Here is a 20726-nt window from a genome sequence, read left to right on the forward strand (position 1 = left end):
ACACTTTTTTCTCAGCAGCACATGGAACCTTCTCAAAAATAGACCATATACTATGTCACAGGGCAACTCTTAGACAATACAAAGGGGTAGAGATAATACCATGCATCTTATCTGATCATAATGGAATGAAACTGAAAATCAATGATAAAAGAAGAAAGGAAAAATCAAGCATCACCTGGAGAATGAACAATAGGTTGCTGAGTGATCAATGGGTTTTAGAAGACATCAAGGAGGAAATTAAAAAATTCCTAGAGTTAAATGAAAACACAGACACAACATATCGGAATCTATGGGACACATTGAAAGCAGTTCTAAGAGGAAAATTCATTGCTTGGAGTTCATTCCTCAAAAAAAGAAAAAACCAACAAATAAATGATCTCATACTTCATCTCAAAATCCTAGAAAAAGAAGAGCAAAACAACAGCAAAAGGAGTAGAAGACAAGAAATAATTAAAATCAGAGCTGAAATTAATGAAATTGAAACAAAAGAAACAATTGAAAAAATCGACAAAACTAAAAGCTGGTTCTTTGAAAAAATAAATAAAATTGACAGACCCTTAGCCATGCTAACGAAGAGAAGAAGAGAGAGAACCCAAATTACTAGCATACGGGATGAAAAAGGCAATATCACAACAGACACTTCAGAAATACAGAAGATAATCAGAAATTACTTTGAATCCTTATACTCCAATAAAATAGAAGATAGTGAAGGCATAGATAAATTCCTTGAGTCCTATGATCTGCCCAGATTGAGCCAGGAGGATATAGACAACCTAAACAGACCAATAACAATAGAGGAAATAGAAGAAACCATCAAAAACTACCAACTAAGAAAAGCCCAGGACCGGATGGGTATACAGCAGAGTTTTACAAAACCTTTAAAGAGGAATTAACACCAATACTTTTCAAGCTATTTCAGGAAATAGAAAAAGAGGGAGAACTTCCAAATTCATTCTACGAGGCCAACATCACCCTGATTCCGAAACCAGACAAAGACACTTCAAAGAAGGAAAACTACAGACCAATATCTCTAATGAACCTTGACGCAAAAATCCTCAATAAAATTCTGGCGAATCGGATTCAAATACATATCAAAAAAATTATACATCATGATCAAGTAGGATTCATCCCTGGGATGCAATGCTGGTTTAATATACGGAAATCAATAAATGTTATTCACCACATCAATAGACTTAAAAATAAGAACCATATGATCATCTCAATAGATGCAGAAAAAGCATTCGACAAAGTACAGCATCCCTTTATGTTCAAAACGCTAGAAAAATTAGGGATAACAGGATCATACCTCAACATTGTAAAAGCAATCTATGGTAAGCCACAGGCTAGCATCATTCTGAATGGAGAAAAATTGAAGGCATTCCCTCTAAGATCTGGTACAAGACAGGGATGCCCTCTCTCACCACTTCTGTTCAACATAGTCCTCGAAACACTGGCCAGAGCAATTAGACAGTCAAAAGAAATTAAAGGCATAAAAATAGGAAAAGAAGAACTTAAATTATCACTATTTTCAGATGGTATGATTCTATACCTAGCAGACCCAAAAGGGTCTACAAAGAAGCTATTAGAGCTAATAAATGAATTCAGCAAAGTGGCAGGATATAAGATCAACACGCATAAATCAAAGGCATTCCTGTATATCAGGGACAAATTCTCTGAAACGGAAATGAGGACAACTACTCCATTCACAATATCCCCCAAAAAAATAAAATACTTGGGAATCAACCTAACAAAAGAGGTGAAAGATTTATACAATGAAAATTACAGAACCCTAAAGAAAGACATAGAAGAAGACCTTAGAAGATGGAAAAACATACCCTGCTCATGGATAGGCAGAACTAACATCATCAAAATGGCGATATTACCAAAAGTTCTCTATAAGTTCAATGCAATGCCAATCAAAATCCCAACAGCATATCTTGTAGAAATAGATAAAAGAATCATGAAATTCATATGGAATAATAAAAGACCCAGAATAGCAAAAACAATACTAAGCAGGAAGTGTGAATCAGGCGGTATAGCGATACCAGACTTCAAACTATACTACAGAGCAATAGTAACAAAAACAGCATGGTACTGGTACCAAAACAGGTGGGTGGACCAATGGTACAGAATAGAGGACACAGTAACCAATCCACAAAACTACAACTATCTTATATTTGATAAAGGGGCTAAAAGCATGCAATGGAGGAAGGATAGCATCTTCAACAAATGGTGCTGGGAAAACTGGAAATCCATTTGCACCAAAATGAATCTGAATCCCTATCTCTCGCCGTGCACAAAAGTTAACTCAAAATGGATCAAAGAGCTTGATATTAAATCAGAGACATGGCATCTGATAGAAGAAAAAGTTGGTTATGATCTACACGCTGTGGGATCGGGCTCCAAATTCCTCAATAGGACACCCATAGCTCTAGAGTTAACAAATAGAATCAACAAATGGGACTTACTCAAACTAAAAAGTTTTTTCTCAGCAAAAGAAACAATAAGAGAGATAAACAGGGAGCCTACATCCTGGGAACAAATCTTTACTCCACACACTTCAGATAGAGCCCTAATAACCAGAATATACAAAGAACTCAAAAAATTAGACAATAAGATAACAAATAACCCAATCAATAAATGGGCCAAGGACCTGAACAGACACTTCTCAGAGGAGGACATACAATCAATCAACAAGTACATGAAAAAATGCTCACCATCGCTAGCAGTCAGAGAAATGCAAATCAAAACTACCCTAAGATACCATCTCACTCCAGTAAGACTGGCAGCCATTAGGAAGTCAAACAACAATAAGTGCTGGAGAGGATGCGGGGAAAAGGGCACTCTTGTTCATTGCTGGTGGGACTGCAAATTGGTGCAGCCAATTTGGAAAGCAGTATGGAGATTTCTTGGAAAGCTGGGAATGGAACCACCATTTGACCCAGCTATTCCCCTTCTCGGTCTATTCCCTAAAGCCCTAACAAGAGCATGCTACAGGGACACTGCTACATCGATGTTCATAGCAGCTCAATTCACGATAGCAAGACTGTGGAACCAGCCTAGATGCCCTTCAATAGATGAATGGATAAAAAAAATGTGGCATTTATACACTATGGAGTATTACTCTGCATTAAAAAATGACAAAATCATAGAATTTGGAGGGAAATGGATGGCATTAGAGCAGATTATGCTAAGTGAAGCTAGTCAATCTTTAAAAAACAAATACCAAATGACTCCTTTGATATAAGGGGAGTAAACAAGGACAGGGTAGGGACGAAGAGCTTGAGAAGAATATTTACATTAAACAGGGATGAGAGGTGGGAGGGAAAGGGAGTGAGAAGGGAAATTGCATGGAAATGGAAGGCGATCCTCAGGGTTATACAAAATGTCATATAAGAGGAAAGGAGGGGCAAGACAAGAGAATACAAATGGAAGAAATGATTTACAGTAGAAGGGGTAGAGAGAGAAAAGGGGAAGGGAGGGGAGGGGAGGGGGGATAGTAGACAATAGGACAGACAGCAGAATACATCAGACACTAGAAAGGCAATATGTCAATCAATGGAAGGGTAACTGATGTGATACAGCAATTTGTATACGGGGTAAAAGCGGGAGTTCATAATCCACTTGAATCAAACCGTGTAATATGATGTATTAAGAACTATGTAATGTTATGAACGACCAATTTAAAAAAAAAAAAGAATGCTAAGCAGAAAAAAATAAATAAATAAATAAATAAATAAAAATCCCAGTTTCACCAGGTTACAGGATATGTAATAGAAATAACTTTGGATCTAGTAGAATATGAAATTGAGACGGTGAATCATCCCCAGAAAGTACCTACCACAAAACAAGGAGAGCCTGAGAGACACTAATAAGCATAAAACTGAATTTGGGAAGAGAAACTAAGCCTGCCACTCACTTTCTTCCCACAGTCACTGACTGTTTTGTATGATTTGTATGTGGTCACAGAGAAAGCTGTAGCCTAGGCTTCAACACAGAGCAGGGCAATCTTTTTTAAAAAAATTTAATTTATTTGTGTTAATCAGTTATATATGACAGCAGAATGCTCTTCGATTCATTGTACACAAATGTAGCACAATTTTTCACTTCTCTGGTGGTACACAAAGTAAGGTCCCACCATTTGTGCAATCATACATGTACCTAGGGTAATTATGTCCATCTCATTCCACCATCTTTCCTGTTCCCAGGCTCCCTTCACTCCTCTCCCTCCTCTTTGCCCAACCCAAAGTTCCTCTACTCATCATATACTCTTCCCCATTATGGATTAGCAGCATCCACTTATCAGAGAAAACATTCAGCCTTTGATTTTTTGGCATTGACTTACTTTGTTTAGCATGATATTCTCTAACTCCATCCATTTATCTGCAAATGCCATAATCTTATTCTCTTTTACTTCTGAGTAATATACCATTGTGTATATAATATCACAGTTTCTTTATCCATTCATCTATTGAAGGACATCTAGTTTGGTTCCACAGTTTGGCTAATGTGAATTGTGCTGCTATAAACATTCATGTGGCTGCATTACTGTAGTATGCTGATTTTAAGTCCTTTGGGTATCGACCAAGGAGTGGGATAGCTGGGTCTAATGGTGGTTCCATTCCAAGTTTTTTAAGGAATTTCCATACTACTTTCCAGATTGGTTGCACCAATTTGCAGTCAGAGCAGGGTCATCTTTTGAAAGGAGAGTTTCTCCAGAGGCAGCAACAGAAACTTTCCTAGAAGGTTCTTGATCGAGATTTCATCAAAGAAAGCTCCCTCTTGGGGTGGGCATGTTGTCATATGTGTTCCTGATGTCAGCTCCAAAATAGTCAGAAATCGCCTGATGATAGAATATTTGTGAGCCTAGAAGGAGAACCAAGGAGAAAAGAGAGAGAGAAGCAGGGGTACCCAGTCAGCCAACTTAAAAGGAAACTATACAAATAAAACCTTCTGAAAGAATTCAGTGGGGAAAAATGTTCAAAGTTTTCACAGGATTAAGAGGCTTTCTTACTTGGTAAGGAAGAAATAGATATTTTGTTGTGATATGTATTTATCTTTCATTATTCAAAAAGGATATTGTGAGGGAAATGCATTAAAGTGAGGCAGGAACGGAAGCAAGAGGAAGTAAGGAGATTCGCTCAGTTCAGGCAAGAAGATCATGGACACTTGAACAAGAGTAGCTATTGGAGTTTTACTTTTAATACATATCTCTTTTTCTTTTCATAAAAAGAAAGACCTTTTGTACTCTCAACTTGGCTTCAGTAGTACTACCAACCACCTGATGGTGGGGAACATACATTTCTGGGGAAATTGATTTGGGTTGTTTGTTCCTGCAAGAGTGGAGAATCATTAAGGGCACCAATAGGGATTCCCTAGCGACACAGTATCATCCATCCTAGGCTATCCCTCCCACATAAATGATTGTCTTTCTCAAAGTGGTTGGCTTAAGCTACATTCATCTTCCACATCTTTATACACATTTGGTTCATAATCAATATTTTCGGAATGAAATAGAACTGAGTAAAAAAGTGACACATTTTTTTCTCATGAATTAAATCTTTCACCACAACTAGCTCTAAAGTGAGGAAATAATCTAGATTATTTAACATGACAAAACTGCCTGATAACTAAATGATGATTCATGAAATGTGATTGCTGCTGTGGATTGAACCCAGGGCCTCATACAAGCTGGGCAAGCATTTGCTCTACTACTGGGCTACATTCCAATTGTGATTTACCTTCTCAGCCTCCCAAATAGCTGGGATTACAGGTGTGTGCCATCACCCCCCACTGCAGCATGAGGTTTACAATCCTGTGAAGTCCTCATCTAACTTCCTCCTTTGATATGTCTGTCTTGCAGCCTAAGCTTTTGCCATTAGAAATTATTTCCCCTAAAATAAGGTTATATCCCTTATGAAGCCAAAATATCCTGAGATAATTCATGAGCCTTATGATTTTGGCTGTAATGGATCTACCATATCTTTTTTTGAAAGAAAGCAGATTTTAGGAGAAAAGAGGATGAAAAAAGAACACATTGTAGCTCATTATGGAGAAAATATACTACTTGGGTGTGTGGAGAAAAGGGCAAGAGCAGAGGAAGAGGAGGGTTCCTGAGTGTTCATACTCAGTGGCAAAAATTCCATTTCAAAGTGGCTAAAAACAGATAATAAACATGAAGTAAATATTTGTAGAAATAATCATTATAATGTTATACATATCACAATAAAATGGAAACAACTTACATGTTTAATGAAAAAGATATGTATAAATACATATAATAGTTTTAGAATGCAATATTATCCAGTTATCAAAATTATGTTTCTGAAGAATATTTGATTGCATAGGATAAAAGTCCAAACAAAATGTATGTAATATGCTTTATGGGTATACATATGTTATATTCACAAATATATATATCAAAAATCTAAAAGATAGACACATACCATATATAATACATATGTAATAAAATTTCAAATATCTGTAGAACTATATAGAAAAGATTATGAGTGTGAATGTTAATAGTAGTGGGATTTGGAGTGATGTTTATTTTCTTTGATGATTTTCTATATTTTCCAGTTTAAAAAATAAATTAATTACTAGAAGAAATACCATTCTAAATCTATAATAAATATTGTTTAAATGGGGAGATTGCTCTAGATAGCTGCTAGGCAAGCATTGATAGTTACCATGTACATTATGGGTCTGATTAGACGTATTGAAAACAGCTCCCCTTTCCTCCTTAGAAGCAACTTCTAATGCATTAGCCAATTGTCCATATCTGGGTATTTGACTAAACTTGAATCTGTGGAACAGGTTTTCAGAATTGAATCTTACAAGGTGTTCTTCACTCTTCTAAAGCTTAACTTTTCTTTTATGAAGAGGTTGATGGTTGTAGGAGAAAGAGGCTTAAAGAACATCTAAATTCATTAACAATTTGTTATTTTCAGAGCATTTGAAAATCGGTCTATCAGCAGATTGGCTGATCATTTTACTGGCTGAGATGTCTAAATTGGTGGCACTAACATTTGATATTTATTAAGTTATAGTTGTTCTCTTGGGCTGCTTTGCTCCAGCTAAGTTCAATTTAAATTGTGAAATAAAAAGAAAATGAAAAATTCTCATTAATAGTTAATTCCCATAATACATGAGATAATACACTCATGATAATGTTTTCGGTGACCAAATCTCTGCTATATAAAGGGCAGAATATCAAGAAATATCCTTGAAAAGGTGTGCCTGTTACTTCCATTTGTTTTCTCTTTCTCAAGGGGTAAGCATACTTCTGTTGGGATCATTTGTGTTTAAATAAATGATAATTTTTGGAAGACTAGGCATGAGTTCATTTGCATTTAATGTAAAAAATGTTTTGATCTTTCTTATGAATTGTCTCTTTTTCAAAGTAGAGAAAGTTTCATTTAAAGGTTAAAAGGTACAGTTGGCATACCATCTTATTCCACAGTTTATAATCTATTAATATCATTTACATTGATCCTCAAATTGTTCCTGAATTGACCAATAAGAAAAAAGAAATGTGTGTCAAGATAATAGAGATTGCTCAATAGGTCTCAACCAGAGGAGACTTTGCCCCAGTTCCACTGGAGGTTTGGCAGGGTCTCCTGATGTTGTTGGTTTTCACACTTAGGGATAGGGAAGGTGAGATGGGAATGTCCTGCTGACATATAGTGGTTTGAAACTACAGATGCTGCTAAATATCCTTCAGTGTATTAGACAGAATTATCTGGTCCCAAATTTCAATAGTGCTAAGGTTGAGAAATCCTGTTGTGTACAGATAGGTGGAAGAAGCAAACACTGTAAAATATTTACATCAGGATTAAAAGGTATACAGGAATTTTTATACTGTCTGAAACTTTTCTATAAGTCTAAAAGTGTTTCAGAATTTTTAAAAAGATTTAAATAGGTACAGTTGGCAGTTTTGGTCTCTATACCTCTGTTTACAACTTTGAGAGAAAAAATTATTTGTCCCTTGTTGTGAATATAAATTCAGCCCAGTCATTGTCCATGATCTGTGAATCCATAGTCTACAGAGACTGGAAGGGAAGTTATAAGAGCTCCCAATGCCCACTGGCCCATGACTGTATCTGCTTGCTCCACTGTGCAAATACATATCCTCCTGTCACATCCATTTAGACAGAGAACTTCTTAAACCACTCTTCAGAACCTGGTGTGGAAGCACCTGATGAAGAACCACCCCTCTCCACCCAACTCTGCCTTACCTGTATCTTGTCCCCAGGTTTTATATCTTCTATGTATCTTGCCAAGGAACTGTTCTTAGGTCTTCTTTATGAGTTTATACTCTTGTTTCTTTTTGATCTTTTTCTTTTCTTTTTTGGTACCAGGGATTGAACCCATAGATACTTAACCACTGAGCCACATCCCCAGCCCTGTATGTATGTATGTATGTATGTATGTATGTATGTATTGACAGGGTCTCACTAAGTTGCTTAGAGCCTCACTAAGTTGCTGAGGCTGGCTTCGAACTGTGAACTTCCTGCCTCAGCCTCCCAAGCAACTGGGATTACAGGCATGTGCCACTGCGCCTGCTCTCATGTTCCAATTTTCTCAACTGTTAAATAGGGAAAATAATAGCACAACCTTGTAGAGTTTAAGTGGATTAATAAATATAAAATGGTACAACAGTGACACATACTGAGCCCTTAATAAAAATGAGTATTCACTGATTTTTTTCAACTAATTGTTCATGCATTATTCCTGCCCTCCCCATACTCCTGTGAGATGTACCCTAACTTTTGTATGAGGAAGATATAAATCATGTAGCACAGTTGTCCATGTTCTTTGTACAGCCCTGACCCTGACTCTTGCTGTTTCTGTTGCATTAATTCAACTCAAATACTTACTATGAATCTCCACATCCTGCAGCAGGCACAGTGATTTGGGAGTCCTTAATATTCTCTTTTCCAACTCGTCCCATCCTACTCAACTCTCTTCTTCCATTCATTGGATATTTCCAATGAGTCATACACAATACTAAAATGTTTCTTTCTTTTTTAAAAAGCTTGTTTGCTTCTCATAAAAACCCTGTTTGAAATGGAGACCATGATTTTTCTTGCTTTATAATTAAGAAAAATCAGCCTTAAAGAGATTAACTGATAAAACTGAAACCTCAAAATTAAAAAGTAGTACATCTTTTCCTGTACTTTCCTAGTAACAATGTGCTCAGAGTGAGGGGAGCCCTGCTGTCTAATTGGAGGTACACTACTGCCCAAGGAGTTGATGCTACTCTTCTGGTTCACTTCCTTGCAAAACACAGAAGCTGGAAGAAATGTGACAGCTATGCATTTGAAATTTTTCATCTTTCAGGGGTTGTATTAGGTTCCAGGGACAAAAAATAGAAAATTCTTGGTCAGTAGCTTCAATTTGTTTAGTATCTATGATTTTCTGTACATGAAAAACTTAGTGGATTAAAACAGTGACTCACTGTTTCTCATTATTCTCACTAGGTAGTTCCAATATTGCTTACAGTCAATCGTGAATTCTTTCAATTGGGAACTTAGCTTGGGGTCTAAGATGGCTTCACTTACACATCTTGCAGTTAGTGCTAGCTGATGGCAGAGGGTCTCTGTTTTTCTCCCAAGAATTATGCTTCAGAGCCTCTCACCATGTGAGATCTCCAAAGCATAGCCTGGTCTTCTTGACATGGTCATTGCTTCCAAGGGACTGAAAATGGAAGCTACCTGGTTTCTCAAGGCCTCGTTAAAGAACTCACACAGCATTACTTCTGCCACATTCTGTGTGTCAAAGCAAGATATAGGGCCAGATCATATTCAGGGGCAGGGGAAAAGACTCTATCATTTGATGTGAAGAATGGCATAGGATCACAAGGATGGGAGGGGTTGCCATAGCCATATATGGGCAATCTGTAACCCTCACAGTCCATGTATCTGTTTAGCCAGAAAACAGAGTTTTAAAGCTAGAAGACTCCTTAACTGTCAAGGATTCAACCCTGTGATGCTCTACATGTTTGCATCCCCTCACATTCATAGTATAATCACCAATAGGAGGCAGAGCCTTTAGAGAAGTGCTTAGTTCATGAGGCTCTGCCCTCCTCCTGTTCATGAGGTACCTGTCTTCCAGTTCCTGGGCTAGGCACCAAGGGTCCTTGGTGGTTTGGCCTCATTGGCCAGCACTGCCCAGGTGTGCCTTCCTTGTCATTGCCTTTTCTGTATATTCTGAGCTTGAAATGATGCTGGGCTTTACCACATGCAAAGAAAATAGCGGCTCAAACCCTGCCAGATGTTATGAAATGAAATCTAGCACACTTATATAACATTTTGGAACAGTCCATTACACTGCTGTACATTTTTCTAAAATCCACAGACAACTGCTGCAATGTGAATCATGTTGCTTGATTCAGAATGGAGCAGGTGATCCATAAGTGATAATTTTCCTCAGCATAACGACAAACCTGAAAATAATTTAGAGGTTCTGTTTTCTCAGATCATTAGGATGTTATTTTGGATTATTTCCAGCCTGCTGGGTGGAGGATAGATATTTATTTTGTCTTGAAGTCAATATTTGTTATCAAATACAGTTCTGGTATTACCCCAGGCCTCATGGGTGTGTCTGGCTCTTATTGATGGTTAAGGTAAATTAAGATTATAATTCTTAGATTTATGGCTTCCTGAAGGCCACAAATTTCCTAAGAAATGGTATCTCCAGAAAAAAAATCTTCACTAGATTCCTGCTATCCTGAGTCAATTATTGATGGAATAAAACCTTTTTAAATTCTAATAACATTTATTATTTTACAGATTAAAAATAATATTTGTTTATTATAGAAAATTTGGAAAAGGCAGCACTCCAAGGAGAAATGCAGATCACTCACAAACTCACCTTTTGGTCAAAACCACTATTAATAGTTTTAGTGTATATTCTTCCTATCAGAGAGAGTATTAATTCTAGAGATTAATATGGAAAGAGATGTAAATATGCATATAGCACTGGGTTTGATCCCAACTCCACACACACAAAGATTATCTTCTGAACTAATTTTGCAACCATATTTTTGTATGTGTGTTTTGTTTAGTTTTACCTAAATATACCAAGACTATGTCTAAATGTCATTAAATATTCTTCTATTTTACAAAATGAATCTTTCTCTCATTTTGACAGGACAGTGATATTGAAGCATTAGCCAGGTGTTTGGAAAATGTCCTGGGTTGCACCTCTCTAGGTGAGTAAGTTTCTTCAGATTCCAAATGACAGTGTTACTTATTGATTCTGATGGAATATCCAAAAGTTAGAATGTTTAGAAGGAATCTTATAGGTACTTTGCCCAATCTCTTCATTTTACAGATGAAGAAACTGAGGCCAATAGAGGCTGAGTGTCTGGCTAAGAAGTCAGGAAACTCAAAGAAGAATTGCTTATTATTATTATTATTATACTATAAATGACCTTTAGTCTCCAAGGATGAAATAATTGAAAGTTGGTAGTTCCTTGTGATCAAATGGTAGCCAGACAGTATGCAATAACAGGTTTACAATCCCGGCACAGGAATCGCCCTACCTAACTTGTTTTATAGAAGCAGATTGCATTCAGTCAAGCTGAAAGGACCATCATTCTGAAGGTCAGTCAGTTATTGGAAGAGATTTGGTCTGAAAAACAAAACCAAAATTTCTTTAGCATTGTCAGTCTCGATAAATGAGGTTGCTGTGCTTCAAGGATAAAACCCTATTTCTTAGTGTCTTTTTTTTTTAAATCCAAAACGTACAACTGTGATAACTTTTTGCACTAGACAGTATATTTTCAGACAGAGTATTCTTAAAGGCCCTAGATGAAAGGAGTATGAACTTTTCTTTTAAATTTGATTATGAGTTTTTATTTTAGGAATTTTAATTATGTAACCAGAAGCATTCTCTTCAAAGGGAATGGAAGAATTAAAGATGAACAATGAAGCTTTCATGTGAGCAAATGTTCACCACTATTTATTAGGAGCTTTATGTACAACATAACCTCTTTCAAACTCAGGCCACATCTCCATGTGGAAAGCCACAGTCAAAACATAGTTCTTTGATCTTTCTCTCCTGACCATCACCCTGTGATGGTTTAATTGCATATTAGTGATACTTATTAAGTAAATTTAACTCTTAAGATGGCCTAGAAGGATAGGAAGGATTTCCTTTGACCAAGTCACTTCCCCTCTTTGCATCTGAGATTAGATCAGTAATTTGCAAAGTAGGCAGCTCCTTGGGACCTCCAAGATTGGGCAGTGGGAAATGTACTGAGCAGCATGAGGACAGAAGCTGTGTTTTTACTGCTTGATCTCTGTTTTTCCAGACTCTAACATTATGTCTGGTGTATAAAAGGCCCTTCAAAAGTATTTTAAAATGTTTTTGGAAGCAGTTAGATACAAACTGTCTTCCTTTATCAGCATCCAAGATAGTTTCAATCTTATCTATTTTATAAATTGAATTTCTACATAAAATTGTGTTTTGAAAAAGATAGATTCCACTAAAAAAAGTTAAATAACCTGTGATTGGGTAAGTGATATCTAAATTCCCTTCTAAACTGTATGATTTTGTAGAAATGAGCATTAGACACAAAATATACATTTATCTCTGCCTGGAGTCCCACTAAAGTGACAGTAAAGAAATAAAGCTGCTGATATAAACCTACAGGAAAAAAAAGGAATAGAAGAAAGCTGTTGGTGAATTTCAGACGAGGAAAAACAGATGGGTGAGTGGTAACTGATTCAGAAAACAAATCTGAAAGCCAAGTGCCTAAGATGTGTATGGGAGGGAAGAGAGGGCAGGAGGAGGACTAGGAGAAGCAAGCCAACTGAACTCACCTCAGGATCTTGGAAAGGCTCAGAATTTGGAAGCCCCTGTTACTGCTGAAGGCAAGACGTGGGTGAAGATGAAAATGGGAGGATCGATGACAGTGTGCATAAGTATCAAGAGATCCCAGGTCCCTTTCCCTGCAGGGGCACTCCCAGGGAGTTCCTTTCCATAGTCAAGGCAGAAGACACAAGATTTGATTTGGGGAGATTCAGTGAGAGAGGTGCTGGACATAGGGACACCAGGGACACCAAAGAGCAGGCCAATGTGATGTGAAAAAGGGATACAGTGAAAATCTGCATGGTGGATGAGGAAATCCCTAGCCACCATCCCTGCTTGTCTTCTGAAATACTTTCAGGACAGCACAGACCCCTTCAGAAGGTATCTCTCTAAGAGGACCTGTCTAAGAATCCTACAGGCTATGACATTCTCCCCAAAAATGGTAGGAATAAGCCCTACCAGTTGATGATCACTGGATCCACAGAAAGAGCTTAAATTGTTTTGAGATTTTTTTTATGTTTCATACTTAGATGTAAACCTATAGCCAATTTGCAGCTGATAGCTGAGGAAATCTAACAAGATGGAAGTCAAAACAAAAATATATAAAATACTCAGGAAACAAACAATGTAGGGGAAATTTTTCAAAACAATTAATTTTTTTTAAAATCTGAGGAGATATTACATCAAAGAAACAAGCAACCAAAAAAGAATATACAGAAAATAAGAAAGAGCTCTTGAAATTATAATTTTAATAGAAAAATAAGAAAGTTCAGTCAAAGTTTGGGAGATGAAGTTGAGAATTTCCAAAATTAAATAAATTTAAAAATAGATCAATCTAGGTGGTTCAGCATCTAATTAATAGAAAATCCTGGAAACAACAGAAAAAGAAGAAATTAATCAAAGGAATAAGAAAAATGTCTAGAGATAATAAAACAGATCATTTATAAAGCATCAGGAAAAAGGATGGGGTCTTATCTTTACTAAAGATTTGTTTTCTAAGGTTTAACCTAGAATTTTTTTTTTCATATCCAAACCAACAATCAAATGTGAGAGAAGAATAAAGAAATTTTTCAGGCATGCAGTCTCAACAAATGAGGTCTCAGATATATACTTTCCATGGCTTTTCCTGTAATGTTTCTAGAAGTTATGCTCCAACAAAAAATAGGAGTAAATCAACAAAGAATTAGACATGAAGTTTAAGAGATTAACAGGATTCCCACAATGAGAGTAAAGGAAGGTCCCCAGGTGACAGCTGGACAACAGGCCTGCAGAAAAATGTGTTCTGATTGAAATGGGTCAGAAGGCTGTAAACTGAATGGAATTTTCCTGAGGAAGAATGGATCTAAAGGATAACTCACTGGATTTGACTATAATGAGAGAAGTTTTCAGTTTATTTGGAGAGTTAGAGATGAATTAGGAAGAAATAATCAGAAAAGTAAGCAATGTAACAACTTCAAGGCAATTATTAAGTACAGGAAAAACAAAAAGTTAGAAAGAAAATTTAATCTGCATGCACTAAGGGCTTGTCTGTGTACAATGTTTACAGTCATAGTAATTTAAATATTGAATTATTTAAAAATTGTATTCTACCTATATTGGAACAATGGATGTAGGAAAGATATGAGAGAGGGAGGGGAGAGGGAGAGGGAGAGGGAGAAGGAGAGGGAGAGAGAGAGAGAGAGAGAGAGAGAGAGAGAGAGAGAGAAGCAGGGAGATAGAGAGCACCTGATAACAGAGGCGGGGAGGAAAAAGAACAAAATCAAATTCCCACTGGGTTCAGTGGCACAAGCTGTAATTCCAGCTACTCAGGAGGCTGAGGCAAGATAATTCCAATTTTGAGGCTAGCCTGGGTGATTTAGCGAGTCCCTGTCCCAAAATAAAATGAAAAGAGTTAGACATGTAGCTCTGTGGTAAAGCATTTGGCTAGCATGCTTGAGACCCTGGGTTTAATCCCCAGTACCATTCACATACACACATACACACACATGTACACACATACACACACACACACACACACACACACACACACACTTCAAATTCTCCAAACATTAGTAGTATGTACATATGTTGTACAAAATGTAAAATAAAAAATAGCTGTATAAATGTGATATGGAAAAACAAAGGTAAATACAAGAATAGTTAAAAAGTTAAATATAGTTGACTTTGGAGAATGGAACTTGAAAGTGAAGCAGGGAACTGCTTTTTTATTATCAAATTGTTAGCTTTGGCTTTAAAAATTACCATATATGTGAATTCTTAGACTATAAATCAACTTTTAAAAATGAATATTGGTATAAACATAAGAGTGCTGCTATTTTCCCCCTCCCCCCAGTATTGGGATTGAATCCAGGGCCTCTCATGCTAGGTAAGTGCTGTGCTGCTGAACTACATCCCCAGGCCTTTTTATATTATTTTTAGATAGAGACTCACTCAATTGCCCAGGCTAGTCTTGTACTTGAGATCCTCTTGCCACACCCTCCTAACTGGGATTTCAGGTATGTGGCTCCCTGCCCAGTTTAGGTATCTGTTTGATATGCTGATTTCATTTCCTTTGGATATATACCCAGAAGCTGGAACATATGATAGATATATTTAGTTTTTTAAAGAACTATATTCTCCATAATATCTATACTAACTTATATTCCCACCATAAATTATACAGTTAAAATATCATCATCATCATCATCATCATCATCATCATCATTATCAAAGAGCATTGGAAAGCAAAGAGCCCAATATTGTTTTTCCATTACTTTATTAATCTCTTATCAAAGCTGGATTAGGAGTTTTGGATACCTTGATTATTGAGAAGATTATAATAAACCTAAATTTTTAAATTAATAAGATTTAAATTGTAAAACAAAAAAAAAATTACATGTACCTTGAAGTTAAAATAGCTTCTTTCTAGATTGTCCAGCGCAAGATTCTGAAAAAAAATTATTGAAGCTGAATGTTTTTCAGTTTGGGATGTCCCTGTTTTTCTTGTGTCCTAGAATCAATTGGCATGATTTATAGGACATTTTAGTATCGACTTTGTGTAAACTGCTAAAGTGCTTGTTTTCTAAAACCGGACAAGACAGGAAGCCCTTTAACCCCTCTACTACTTCTTTTGACTGTGATGACCTCTTATGGTGACATTTGTTTTGTGCTGTTGGGTGGTGGAGTCTAACTAATGCTACTGCTCAAAATGAGGGGGTCCTTTGATGATGACTTTGAGATGATGGGAGCACATGCTTTTGAAATACCTGCTGAGGAGGGAACTCACAGAATGATCCTCATTACTGAGGAGACATTTGCTACTCTTAGGGTGCCAAGCAATTTTTTGCCTTTACATAGTAACCACGAAGACAATCTCTTGTGGTCTTATAGGGGATGAGAGTTTAGGATTGCTGAGGTAGTTGTATCTGCTTTGCTCTAACTACCGTTTTAGGAGACTCACACATTACAATAATAGAGTTTATTAATCATTGTGGTCATTAATATATGTAAGAATGTTAACAAGATCCAAGGGACAATTTAAACTTAAATATATCAGAGTTTAATCTTTGTCACTTAAAAATTAAACCTCTGTGAAATGAGATGGCTTTACTCATACTTTACCTGTGTTCAGCATCAGATTATACATTTCAGAAATATCCAGTTGGAATACACCACAGTGAATCTCACCATCATATACATCCACAAGACTAGGATCCTAATTAGAATAAGGTATACTTTATGCTTGTATAAAAAATCAAAATAGATTCTACTGTCATGTATAACTAAAAAAAAAGAAAAAAGAAATATGCTGTTGCCCATAGAGCACATTAAGATGTTAAATATCTTCCACAAACTTCTCAAGAGCTTCTCCTAATCCTCAACAAGAAAGGATAGTAGAGATATCCTTTCTTGTGATTTGTAATGAGCAAAAGTGTTTTAACCTTGCAGCCCTAAAAATGTTAGTGCAGTGGTTTGACCCCATTCCAGACCTCAGATCTAGTTTTATTTTTACTTCAAACAGAGACAGTATATTTTTCCTTCCTTTATCACAGGTGAGTGACCTGTGCATTAGAAAGTGTCCTTTTGCATTCCAACTTCAATGTATTGTTTCCTCTGTAGTATCCAGGTCAGATTGGTTCAGTGGTTCCCACAACTTGAGCACATATCAGAATCATTTAGAAGCTTAAAACACAGGTCTGGTGTATAACCAAGAATTTATATTTCTGGCAATTTCTCATGTGATGCTGATGTTTCAGGTCCAGAAATCACTTTGAAAATCATGGCTTTTGAAGTGTATTAAGGCCCCAAGTTATTATCATGCATACCCTCCCCAATATGTAACAAAAAAATACTAAAGTATAAAATAAACATTTGATTTCTTAAAATTCTAGACGTCTTATCTATATATGAAAATTAAATAGCTTATTTTTAGATTTTTTTTCTCTTTGTGGTCCTGTCAGTATATACTGGGCTATCTGGCCCTGTGTACAGGACATCATTGGCCCCTGTATTGTGTTTCTGCCTCCTTCTCAGAACTCAGATCAGACATCTAGGAAGGCCTGGCAGGTTTGAGGCATTGCATGAGGTATTGGATGTTGAGATCCATTTGAAACATAGTGTCATCCATGGAGTAGAGCCCAGGATAAAATTGCAAATCTTTGTAACAATACCAGGGAGCACTAACTGGGTATTTTTTTTTTACATGGAGGACAAATTATTGTCTAAAATAGAGGTATTTTATAAAGCCCCAAATTACCTTCAAAATTTCTCAGGGGAGCAAGACTAGTTATAAACCAGATATTAAGTGATTCTAGGCAAAATTAGGAGAGGGAAGAAGGAGAACATTTAAAAGGGAACTGGAAAGACCAGAAATAGGGGATGGATAGATAGCTAAGAATGTAGACAGAGGCCATTTTAGTGAGGGTAAATACTTTTAAACATAATTTTTATAGCTGAAATGTGTAAGCTATATTTCCTTTTACCTCCTTACCCTATAAATGGTTTACAAAGCTTATTTTTATAATAAGCCAGGTGCCACAGAGTGATGAAAGAAACAAGACCCCTGTCTTAATGAATTCCCAGCCAGGAAGGCAGATAATCCTAGAACACTGTGACATGCACAGCACACAGAGTGAGCAAGGGAGATGGTGTGCATCAGCAGAGTGAGGGCACATCCACTGTGGGGCAAGGCCCAGGTAGGCTGCAGAGAGGAGGGGAAGGTTTGTAATCCCTGCATCTTGGAGGGCAGGTCAAGGTCAAGTTCACTATACTGTTCTCCGAGTCTAACACACAGCATGACAAGCGTAGTTTTTCAATAACCATTTAATGAATTAATGGAAAGATAAATGTAAAGATGCCAAGTGGTCAGGAAGGAGTAGTGTTCTCTAGAAAGAATCAAGCAGGGTGAAACAACTGAGTGTATTCAAGGAACTTCTTACTGAGGAAGAGATTGGCAAACCCAGGTATATAATGCCAAGACCATGGAGAACCTCATGTGCCAGGTTAGGAGTCTGAACATTATCCTGAGAGTAAGGATACCACTGGCTTTTCAGCAAGATCAGAAAAGTTCACCTTTAATAAACAATAAGGACACTGCTTTAAAAGGAGTGACGTGAGATGGAGAACTAAAGGGCTAAAATTACACAGCAGATCAAATATCACTATAGTAACTATTTAGACCCATCACCATTCAGTAAGAAAGATGGATGACCTCTGCCTGCATTTTCATTGAATTTTGTAGAAAGGAAAATTCTATCTTCATATTTCCTAGTAACCACATTGTGAGCCAAGGCAACATGTGAAGTTTAACATTCTTACATTTTTGGGAAATTAGCTGTAGGTCTAAAGAGTAGTCAGCAGCAGAATGATAAATGACCTTGGTAAACTGTATTTATAAAAGACTTTATACATTCAAACTGGATGTTGAACAAAAAGTAATTAGAATTTCACAGATGCTCAAAAACCTCTCTGTTCATTAAGATTCCTTTACTGTGTTGATGTATCTGATCAATTTGGGTTTTTGAAAATTTTTGCCCAGAACTTCTTCCATTAACTTTGGTAATAATTAATGTCTACTAAGTGATATGACTGATACAGACTAGAGAAGGCATCAGGGCTTCTGATTCTCTTAGAAACTTATTTTGCTTAAGCCCATCAGACTTTAAGTCATTAAATGTAGGGAAGACTGACAGCCACCTAACCTTGCACTATTGTGTTTTTCATCTTAACAGAAAACAATTCCTCCTAATTGGAGAGATTTCAACACAGTGTCTTATTTGTGGTTACTCACACATTGAAACCCTAGGAAAGGAGGGATACTTTGGATCATAAAGCATTTGGATCATTTTGATGTGGAGGCACAGTGTGTTGGCCATTATCTCTTTTGTTTATGTCTCAGAAATCTAAGCCTCCAACTGGGCAGGGTGGTGCATGCCTGAAATCCCAACTACTCGGGAGGCTGAGGCAGGAGGATTGTGGTTCAAAGCCAGCCTCAGCAAAAGCGATGCACTAAGCAACTCAATGAGACTCTGTCTCTAAACAAAATACAAAATAGGGCTGGTGATGTGGCTCAGTGGTTGAGTGCTCCTGAGTTCAATCCCAAGTAGCAGTCCCCCACACATCAAGAGAGAGAGATTAAGAGAGAGAGAGAGAGAGAGAGAGATTGATTGATTTAAGCTTCTACAACTTTCAAACTTGAAAGAATGAACAGATTTAGATTTACTGGTAATTTACAGAGAACCTGCTACATGTCTGCTACCTTAACCAGACACCTTCATTTGATAGATGTGTGGAGATGGGGTGGGGGCAGGGAAAGAAGTTATAATATAAATAACCCCCTACAACCATATTATTAATCATTCTTATTAATACACTCTTAGCAAAGAATGTCCTGGGTATTACTATTATCTAGGGTAAAAACTACCATAATAAAATTTATATCTAAAAGAGAAACTCGCTAATCATTAATCCTACATTTATTTATTACTTCTATTTTATGGTTTCATTGAGTTACTATATTTTGTAGAGAGAGTACTGCTCATTGTATTGGGGTTACAAAGGTAATGTTAGATTTGGGTCGTGCCCTTGAGGACCTTTGATTTCATAGTGGAACTTAAACAAGGGCCTAAATAACTATAAATAGATAATAGTAAGTATTCAGAAAAGGGGGAGAGAGTTTTAATGGGGCAATTAGAAGTCATGAAGGAAACTTCAAGAAGCAGATAGCATCAAGACAATTCCTCACAGTAAATTTGACCTCGAGGGGATAAGAATGGAGTCCTCATAGTAGAAGGAACAGGCAGCTTTTGCCTGGGAATGGTAAGTGCTTCTATTTTGTGTTATTTGCAGTATCATCCCACTTGTGAATATGTCATGAATATTTAAGTAGTTAATTTTGATTCTTTTATTTTTTTTCAAATAAATAAGACCTTTCTTTTCTTAAGCCATGGTTAGGGGAGAAGTAATTCTAAAAATAATGAATATCTTCTATATAAGGATTATTGTAAAAATAGAACTTAAAAATAACTGGAAACAGTAGATATGGCCCTTGCAGTATCTTATGGAAGCATTTCTTTTGGTTTTCACAGAAGCTAAGGAGGAGATGATGCAAGATAATTCTTTTTAAAATTTATCTTCTGTGCTGCTGACTGTAGAGGGAGCATGTGCTTCATAGACAATTGTCAGGACTGACATTGATGAAAACCTGTTCTATATTCTCACCTGGAGAGAAGCCACTTCAGTGGCAGCTGGTGGTGGACTGTGTGGAATGCCTGCTCGAGGAACCAAAAAACTTAGCCCTGGATCTGCCTTGCTAGATGCTCAGCTGAGGCTGGAGTTCCACACCAGCTTAGGAGAAGTGGTAGGAATGCAGATCCCCTGTCATCCACTCACCCCAGAAGCAGTTCAGTGATGCTTCTGAGGGTATCTGA

At 36.8% G+C, this 20726-nt stretch overlaps 1 protein-coding gene across 1 annotated transcript in view; it reads left to right on the top strand.

Annotated features, from left to right (window-relative positions):
• Positions 1–20726, top strand: part of Nek11 (NIMA related kinase 11) — a 347795-nt gene that overhangs the window by 231296 nt on the left and 95773 nt on the right. The window contains exon 15 of the mRNA XM_026383853.2: positions 11155–11215. Within this exon, the coding sequence (XP_026239638.2) occupies positions 11155–11215 (61 nt within the window). The remainder of the gene's footprint in view (positions 1–11154; positions 11216–20726) is intronic.

Source organism: Urocitellus parryii, chromosome 2 (assembly GCF_045843805.1).
Source record: "Urocitellus parryii isolate mUroPar1 chromosome 2, mUroPar1.hap1, whole genome shotgun sequence".
Taxonomy (NCBI): Eukaryota; Metazoa; Chordata; class Mammalia; order Rodentia; family Sciuridae; genus Urocitellus; species Urocitellus parryii.